The 9975-nt window shown below is 41.4% G+C and overlaps 1 protein-coding gene across 1 annotated transcript in view; it reads right to left on the bottom strand.

Annotated features, from left to right (window-relative positions):
* Nucleotides 1–9975, bottom strand: part of agbl4 (AGBL carboxypeptidase 4) — a 297544-nt gene that overhangs the window by 163298 nt on the left and 124271 nt on the right. Inside the window, exon 4 of the mRNA XM_020613018.1 lies at nt 1538–1632. Within this exon, the coding sequence (XP_020468674.1) occupies nt 1538–1632 (95 nt within the window). The remainder of the gene's footprint in view (nt 1–1537; nt 1633–9975) is intronic.

Genomic DNA, 9975 nt, shown 5'->3' with positions numbered 1-9975 from the left:
ACCTTCTTTATCCTGTCCTGTGTGAGTTTGGATCAGACAGACGAAGCTTTCCATGCTCTGCCTTTTTATTTATTCCATATCTGTAACTGTCAAAGAGAAGATTGCTACTTCAGGAGCTGTCTGTGCTTTGTTGTGCTCGTGGAAAGTCAAATAGAAGAGGCTGTGTTAAAAGCATCTTGCCAACTTTGTGGGGACTCAGACAATGTCAGCTGTGGTCTTGGAAGCCCCAGACAGTTCAAAATGGCTCTACACGTGCATGAGATGGCACAGTGCTGAGAGGAATGCTTAAAACAGTATTAGGCTGGGGAGGCAGATAAAATCTGGCCTCTGCACCGTTCCCTCCTGCTGTGTCTGTTACTTAAATAGCTATTTATGAGAGCTTATTGAAACATACATTAAACACGGTCAGTGTTGCATGATTAGCGTATTAAGAAAAGCTTTGGGACCTTAATGACCCAACAAGGCTCCTGTACAGATTAACACCTCAGACATTCAAGATTATGTCAAATGAGAAGTTAAGACCATTCAGAAAGTGGCATTTTTCATAACCTAGGACAATGATTACATGGCAGAAATACTTAATATGCTATTAATGAGAGTAAGGTAATATAAGACTCTATCAAATGCATTCTTGAAGGATGCACAATATCGTTGGCTTACACTTACTGACAAATTCCCAGAAAATATCTAGCAATAATTTTTTGTCAATATCACAAACCCAGTAATGTTTGGCAAGATGAGACAAGATGAGACAACATTAGACGCTGTGGCACTGTGAAAAAGCCATATCTCCACAAGCACAACAGAGCAACTCTTAGTGCAAGATTGAAACTACATCACATGAATCAAAGTGAGGCAGCTGAACTGAGCTGCATCATGTTGCACTGTGCTGTATCATAGACAGCAGTTCATCTTCCCTGTCTATGGTGTCATGCCTAGTGTCTGTTCCCATTAGCCTGTGACCGGCATGCTACGGTATGGCCAGTAGGCGTCCAGACGCAGACAGCTCGGTGTGGCAGATGCCTGGCGTTTCTGCGGATGCCCTCCATCAACCGATGACAGATGTCAGGGCTCCTCTTGGATGGCAACACTTCATCAAGCTATCCTGTTCTCCCTCTGCGCCCCACTGAATACACCAGCCTGCTTGGCAGACGCTGTGCCCAGCCCCACTGCACCAGCCCCATTCCCTCCTGCCACACCTATTCATTCACTCACACACACACACACACACACACACATCTCTGCATTCATCAGTCAAGTGTTATTACGTCAGACAGCCGTCATACCGGCAGCCAATGGATCACATGCTAATGCACCCAGACGCCATTCTGGAAAACTAAAGTATCAGTCTTTAGAGTGAGTGTATGAGAGAGAGAGAATGTGTGCAACAGATAGGCAGAAAATAAAAGTTTTCAAAGGTGCTGAAAGTCTTTGAATACTTTACACTTCATAGGCTAAAATTTGCAAATGAAATTACCATATACAATGCAACGTAAAGCTCATAGAATCCATGCTAATGTTGTTATCGTCTACTTACCATTTTGGCCTGCTGGTAGATTTAACTACAGGAGACATGCCATCTCTGTATAGGCTCTTGGTCTTAGAGAAGTTGACCACATTGAAAATAACTCTCTGGAAGACAATGAAAAACAATGAAGCCAACAATTAAAACTCATTAAAACTTTTGATCACTAGTAACACTATGGAGCAATGTTGTTATGAGTGTGTCTGCATTTTGTTTGCATTGTATTGATAACTTTCTATGTCCGTTTCACACTCTCTCTCTTATTGATGCACCAGTTAAGCCAGTGAAGAAGAAAGCTACAGGCTAGAAAACATGTGCATAAACAATGCAAGTTTTTGCTTTTTCAAAACTTCCACTTTGCAAATGTTCTATGAGGAAGAAAAGGCATTAAATTCACAAGTACACAGAATGCATTTAGGTGAGTAACACTGAGGCAATAAAAGGCAATAACAAAGCTACAAACAAATAACAAAGCCTTATGCACTGAACTGTATCAATGAGTAAAAAAACATAAATTGTCTGCCAAGTCACATGGCTTCTCATGTGACTTGGGAGTGGCTGTAAAATACAGACTCTTAAACTGAGAGAGAAGTAAAAGTTGCCACTGCCACCATGGATAACACAAACAACACACCATTTTGTGACACATTAACATTACACTGGGGAAATAAGGAAGTGTTAATGCGCCCCAGATGATCCCATGTTGCAGTAACAAAGTTCCTGGTAAAAAGAGGAAAGTAGCAGCTCCAAAGAGTGCCAGCCTCTAATCTGGGAGGACATTACGGGCCTCCCTAGATGGATGCCGCCTGGCCCAAAACATTAAGCTCTGCCTGGAGCACCAAGGACAGCTATAGTGCCTTGCTTTCCACCTCCTCTGGATTCCTCTTCCCTTCCTCCTACTTCTCATATGCATGACTAGCATCAGAACAAGTGGGAAAATGTGGAGAGAGAAATGAATAAATATATATATTTTTTAAAGTCAAATGAATGGCAATGGTAATATTGCAGTGAGGAAATGAATCCTATTGATAGAGCATATCAAATTACCAACTAAGTCCAGGTGGTGGAAGTTAACTGGGTGCTACTGAAATCCTATTACAGACTCCGCAACCTCGACTCCATCCTCTTCTTTCTCAACTCTCTCCCCCTCATCCATTTCTCCCTTTTTCTCCGGCCTAGCATCAGAGCAATGGGGATTGCGGATTGTGGCAGGCTGATTCAGACTTAGGTAAAATGACATCTAACTGATGTTGAGACTGGCAGCAGGCTCCTGTAGCAGGGAGATAAGACCATTGCTGCTGGCATTTCAATTACACTTTACTGCCCTGCACATCTGTTGCGAAAGCTACTTTTCAGCCTTTTCCCCTGAGGCAAATACAGCCTTACTCTGACTCCACTGGCTTTCTTTAACTGGACAGCCTCCTCCCTCATTCTTTATCCCCAACAAATTCAGATTGTCTTCCTCCTTAGCTTCACTCTGCCCACTGTTTGTAATCTATTTGTTCGGCCTGTTTAACTCAAAGGGAGCCGAGACTGGACAGATGACAGAGACATAGACAACGGGAAGGAATAGAAGGCTGAACCATGGGCAGAATTACAATGGAAGACAGTCAAGCAGAGAAAAATACTGTCTCGTGGTCGAAACATACAGATGGACACAAAGAGACAGGAAGACAATTGTATAGCAGAGATAAAACGGGTGGGAGAAAGCTACTGAGGGTAGGTAAGGAAAATAAACTGAGCTCCCTAGCTGAGTGGACAGATGTAGAGGACACAGGTGAGCTGTCAGGTAGGGAGGAAGAAACATTGCTTGCCTATTCTCAGTCTACCTCTGTGGGTCTCTGATTTCACTGAAGCTAAACAGATTAAAAGAGAAGCTCTTTGTCTGTGACTAAACATCAGATCTGAATGTCAGTCTTTAACCTGCAGGACTAGAACTTTGAGAAGATTAAAAGCAAAGTAGGAAAACCCTGGACCATTACTTACAAGCATTATTCTTTTGTGGGTGGCCCAAACAACAAGCTGTGTAAATACCTTCATGATAGAAGTTTAGTGTTGCATTGTTACTTTAGAAAAGTATCTGCTGTGTGACCTATATATATATATGTAAACAGTGGGTACGGAAAGTATTCAGCCCCCCTTAAATTTTTCCCTCTTTGTTATATTGCAGCCATATGCTAAAATCATTTAAGTTCATTTTTTCCTCATTAATGTACACACAGCACCCCATATTGACAGAAAAACAGAATTTTTGACATTATTGCAGATTTATTAAAAAAGAAAAACTGAAATATCACATGGTCATAAGTATTCAGCCCCTTTGCTGTGACACTCATATATTTAACTTAGGTGCTGTCCATTTCTTCTGATCATCCCTGACATGGTTCTACACCTTCATTTGAGTCCAGCTGTGTTTGATTATACTGATTGGACGTGATTAGGAAAGCCACACACCTGTCTATATAAGACCCTACAGCTCACAGTGCATGTCAGAGCAAATGAGAGTCATGAGGTCAAAGGAACTGCCTGAAGAGCTCAGAGACAGAATTGTGGCAAGGCACAGATCTGGCCGACGGAAGCCTCTCCTCAGTGCAAGACACATGAAAGCCCGCATGGAGTTTGTTAAAAAACACCTGAAGGACTCCAAGATGGTGAGAAATAAGATTCTCTGGTCTGATGAGACCAAGATAGAAATTTTTGGCCTTAATTCTAAGCAGTATGTGTGGAGAAAACCAGGCACTGCTCATCACCTGTCCAATACAGTCCCAACAGTGAAGCATGGTGGTAGCAGCATCATGCTATGGGGGGGTTTTTCAGCTGCAGGGACAGGACGACTGGTTGCAATCGAGGGAAGGATGAATGCGGCCAAGTACAGGGATATCCTGGATGAAAACCTTCTCCAGAGTGCTCAGGACCTCAGACTGGGCCGAAGGTTCACCTTCCAACAAGACAATGACCCTAAGCACACAGCTAAAATAACGGAGTGGCTTCACAACAACTCCGTGATTGTTCTTGAATGGCCCAGCCAGAGCCCCGACTTAAACCCAATTGAGCATCTCTGGAGAGACCTGAAAATGGCTGTCCACCAATGTTTACCATCCAACCTGACAGAACTGGAGAGGATCTGCAAGGAGGAATGGCAGAGGATCCCCCAATGCAGGTGTGGAAGAACTTGTTGCATCATTCCCAAAAAGACTCATGGCTGTATTAGCTCAAAAGGGTGCTTCTACTAAATACTGAGCAAAGGGTCTGAATACTTATGACCATGTGATATTTCAGTTTTTCTTTTTTAATAAATCTGCAATAATGTCAAAAATTCTGTGTTTTTCTGTCAATATGGGGTACTGTGTGTACATTAATGAGGAAAAAATGAACTTAAATGATTTTAGCATATGGCTGCAATATAACCAAGAGTGAAAAATTTAAGGGGGGCTGAATACTTTCCGTACCCACTGTATGTATACACATTATACCCCATCTAATTCATCTGCCTACACAATGCATTTCAAACACACACTCACATACGCTTTTACTTTATGAAACGTATGCACACACTTTTTTCATATACTTTAAAGAACCCCTCACTTAGACAGTAACATAACAGAAAAAGAGGAGTATAGGAGCAGGGCTTCACTCACTTCACTGGGTCATTTGGGATAATCAGTGTTATGTGTCTAAATTCCAGGGGTGCATGTGCTCTATCTAGCCTGTGGCCTGTTGTCACCGCATTCCATTTCTGTTAGGGGGAAGTTCAATGCCATGACTCAAAACACACTTTACTATGGTGTTTCAAGTGATGTGGCCGAGACCATGTTTAAGCAAATCAAGAAGACAGGTGAAATTCTGGAATTCATATCTGCATAAAATTGTGCTTAAATTCCCATTTACCACCAAGACCTCTTATCATAAGCGGAAGCAGAAAAATCAAATTATTGAGGCTTTGTTTGAAAGAAACATCTTCAAATTTCCACCAAGAAATGCTTCATGTATGCTGAGTTTTGTCTTAGTTTTAGCTTGTTTTGTTTTTAACTCAGATTAAATGTACACCAAAATACATTTTTAGGCAACTGCAGAGAAATCAGGTGTCGTTGTTGCTGATGTTCTGCATGGGATTTAGCAGTGCAACTCCAAACATTGTGAACTCCTAGTTTAACAACAGAAGTCAAACTCTGCATTTGAAAGCAGTGAACTTAAATCTGATTCTCTCTCTGCCTCTATTTCTCTCTCATGCACACAGAATTTCATAGAATTACAATCAAACAAACTGTGGTGGGGCCAATTCTCCAGATCGTTAAAACTTACACACAACTAGGACCAATTTAAGCCTCCACATGTGTATGCATGTGCATGTGTCTGCACATGTGTGCTGCCCTGGAAGATTTAATTAGACTGAGAGCAGTTAGGATAGATTAACATCCATGCTGTCTGAGCTGTCATGTCAACGGGGATGTCAAAGCCCTGCACCATCCCCATCACTGCTGAATGGCAGACTGGAACAGGTGTCTCTGTGGTGCCACAACAGAGACACACACACACCAACATCACAGAGTCACACTGCACAAATGATAACTTACATCTTCATATATTTCATCCAATAGTTAACAAACTGATTTCTGCAAATGACTTTGCAAAAACTGTGATGAATCTTAATGGTGAAATAAGTTTTAAGATTTTGACTCTCTCACAGCAGCAAATAATTAATTGTATCCAACATTCAAAAGGACTCATTTCTAATCCCGACCTCTTTAAACAGATCTCCATTCAACTACAGGGCTTGGTACTAAAATAGTTTTGCTAACGCCACTTCAGGATAGGATTATGTTTAGGACCAAACATGGTCTTTTGATCTCCATCGACCCAGCATGTGGTCAGATAGCATTTCTTCCTGGAAGAAACCAGGGTAAATAATTAAAGAAGCCATTCTAAATCTGTAGATTTGGGCCTCTGCAGAGAGAATGATCACCTTGTCCTTTCAGTGGTGAAGGCTGAGCAGACTTTATTAAGAATGATCAGACAAATAATAACGTGTCTAGAAGGTCTCACTGAAGCAATAAAGTTCGAAAACCAATCTAACTGAACATTTGTAGGTTCTTTAAATCACATTATTTAAGCATTAAATATCAAACGCATTTTGACTAGATAAATCCTAACTATATTTTCACACCTTTTCCACTCTGCTGGCGTGACACTTGATACTTCTAAGATGGAGGGGGCTGCCCCACCCGTGGTGTCTCTGGTTTAGAGAGATCCTCTCAAACTTAATATTGGAAAAAATCTGATACACTCTTAGGGGCTCAGACCTGAAATTTTTTTAAAGTGTGGATCTTGTTTTAAAATTTTTTGCCTGCAAACGTGTACAGGAACAGACTCTAAAGCTCTCCCATCACTTTTCACTATGTGGACCGGCCTGGGATCAGGCTGTGCCACCTGTGGAACCTCTTCTAACTTTGTCCCTTTGCATAAACCTCCATGGTGACAGATTATATGATGGCTGTCATCTAACAGGATTTTTATGCCTGCCTTTGGATCTCTTGTGCAATCACTGAATCATGGACTGATACAGTAAGAGCAGACGAAAACAATACCAACCTTTGTGGCAGCATTTGAGGTGGTAGAGGGAAGCAATAGAATTGTAATGTTGGGCTTGATATTGGGGGGTTAAGTGTTTAATGTTTAATATGTTTGAAAAGAATAAAAAGAATTATGAAAGAAACATTATTATTCCCACACCACTGCATGGGAAATGTTGCCCAGTATTCTATAAAAACAAAACTGTAGCTGTAACAAAGTGTCCCATCAGGTATCAGACAAGGTTATCTGTACATCACCAAACTGATTTAATGCATCGCCTCAGCTATACTGTGTTTCCTCAGCATAACAGAAACGAACGGAGCAGATCTGTGGGCCCTGTCCATAGCCATCAAAGAGAAGCAGGCTGATAGCTGCTGGCAGCTCTGCCTGTTCCCCTCTTGTTGTCTTTGATCAGTCTGATCACTGACGCACAGCGTGCCAACTACCCACAGTACTCAGGACTACCTGACACCACAAGTAGCACAATACACACACAAGTGTTTGTGCAGCTATCTTTGTAAGTCTGTCACTGATATAATGCATTCCCTATACACTTACCTGAACCACCCTAACTACAGCCCAAACCCTTTTCTAACTCCTAACCTGTTCCCCCATTGTATAAAACTCAAACGTGACGTGCAGCATAAAAGCCAAAATTGTAATAATGCACAGTTTTCTTTAAAGATTAATATGGAATACAGACTAGCATAGTAAGAGAGATGGATGGAATAAAATAGAAGAAATGTCTTGTAATCAGAATGGGTTCTACTTATCACAGGAGCCTGATTAATTTACATACGTAAATGCTACTGTTGTTTATTTTGTTACTTGCAGAGACATAAAAGGCCTTTTTAATGGGCTTGGGTTGACTTCCCAGGGAGTCTTATGGTGAAGGCCTGAGGAAGGTCGTAAGGCAGCAGTAGGGGGAGATAACACTATGACAGGAGAACACAGAGACCTACAGTTTGGGAGCGGGAGCAGGTCACAGTCTCATACAGAATGTGTAAGGTGGGACACATGAACGTGTGTGAGAGTGTGTTTGCCTATCAGGGAGGCAGTGGGACAGGGATGAATCCTTTGGGAGCACATTCATGACCTTGCTATATATAACCTGACAGACTGTTCATAAAGTCGTATGCTGACAATGACACCCAGTGCAACTGAATGTCAGTTATGTCACTAACACAAGCACACACACACACACACACTTTACTATTCCTGCTCTCTTTTACAATACCTTCCCACTTTTAGACTTCTTTGTTGCTGACAGTTTAGGTCCCCAATGACCAATGTCAACTCAAGGTGCTGACACAAGGAAGAGGAGGATGGGACCCTTTAAACACACTACAGGTACACAAACACACATAAAAACACACGTATACCGTGCTCCCATCTGCTCCTCAGCCAACTATTTCTCTCTTTAACACACACACACACACACCTGAAAATAAACTGACAAAACAACACAGTAATATTACTACAGTAGTTTGGATTTGTTTGTACTTAGTCTAAGATGCCCCATGGAAAAGTGAGCTAATATGCGGGGGAAGTTGTGAGATACCTAGCTATTGATCCTGGGGGCCACGAGTCCCAGCAGCAGCCTTTAAAATGTCAGCTTTTAATTTCCTTCTCCCTCCTTCACTGAAAAAGATTTATTCAAAGCAGCACTGATGCAGGAGATATCAGATACCACGGTGACAGTCTTTTAAAAAGCTTTTGTTTGGTTTAGGCATTCATGGCTTTTTGTATCAGACTCTTTTATTCAACCAGAGGAGGAGGAAGTTTCTGCATCGGGCACCGAGTTGAAAGGCAATCTCTGCCTTCCATTGTATGGCGATGTACAAGTGGAACTTCTTTAATTAGGGCTTCTCTTGCAGCGAGTGACAGCAATGGCCAGTACCCTCCAGATAGTGATAGAGGTCACACATACAGACGCACACACACATGCACAGCCACATATGCACAGACACACGCATAGACAAACACCGGAATTGTAAAACATTAACCTTTTTTTATAATGGATGAATATTTTATAGCTCATACAATGAGATAGCTGTGAATGTCCAAAGATAAACATTAGTTCACCTCTACAGAAGTCTTTCATTGCCTTCCTTTAATTAGCCAGAAACATACCGCATATGATATATAAACATTGTGCCGCTATAATAAGTCACATGTTCATATTATGATTTGCTAATAAGTATCTTTGTGTTTATCTCTGCAGTGTGAGCTCTTTTTTGGAGTTGATATGTGTAGAACGTGCCATGCTCAGCTAGCAACACACTGTCAGATATGTAAGGGACTCAATTAATTGGCGGGATGCTTAGAGAGCTCCGTGACAATATGACCCTATTTGGCAATACATGCAGTTCCCCTTTTATTACCACCCAGCCCACACCTACCTTCACAGCCATAAACACATAAATGTGGTGTGAAACGTATCCCATATGTCCAGTTGACACAAAATAGCACAGTATGTGCTCTTCTACTCATATTCATGTGCAATCAGTCTTTTATTGTGTCACTTAGAAAGCTATAATAAAAATGAATTATTTTACCAGAGGTAAGCAGCATACTCTACATTCAAATGAGAAAATACTAAAATAAGCCTGCTTCCAGATATTATGGATCAACATGGCAATGTCTCCTAAAAGTTAGATTTATATACTATTGTTTTGGGAGCGACATTCTTATGAGAAACGTGATTCATACTGGATTGTGTTTAGTGGCAATGCTTTTTCAAGTGACGACAGTATGCAGGACTTTGATATCAGAGAACAATTAGGTTTAAGTTAGGTTTAGTTGTGTTAAGGCAATAAAAGCACATCGGTTAGGCTTAGGCAAAGACTGGTTTTGGTTAGATGTACCCGCATCCTGTC

The sequence above is a fragment of the Monopterus albus genome, unplaced genomic scaffold (genome assembly GCF_001952655.1).
Source record: "Monopterus albus unplaced genomic scaffold, M_albus_1.0 scaffold129.1, whole genome shotgun sequence".
In the NCBI taxonomy this organism is placed as follows: domain Eukaryota; kingdom Metazoa; phylum Chordata; class Actinopteri; order Synbranchiformes; family Synbranchidae; genus Monopterus; species Monopterus albus.
Note: the sequence above shows the minus strand (reverse complement) of the source record. Positions and strands in the feature narration are given on the sequence as shown.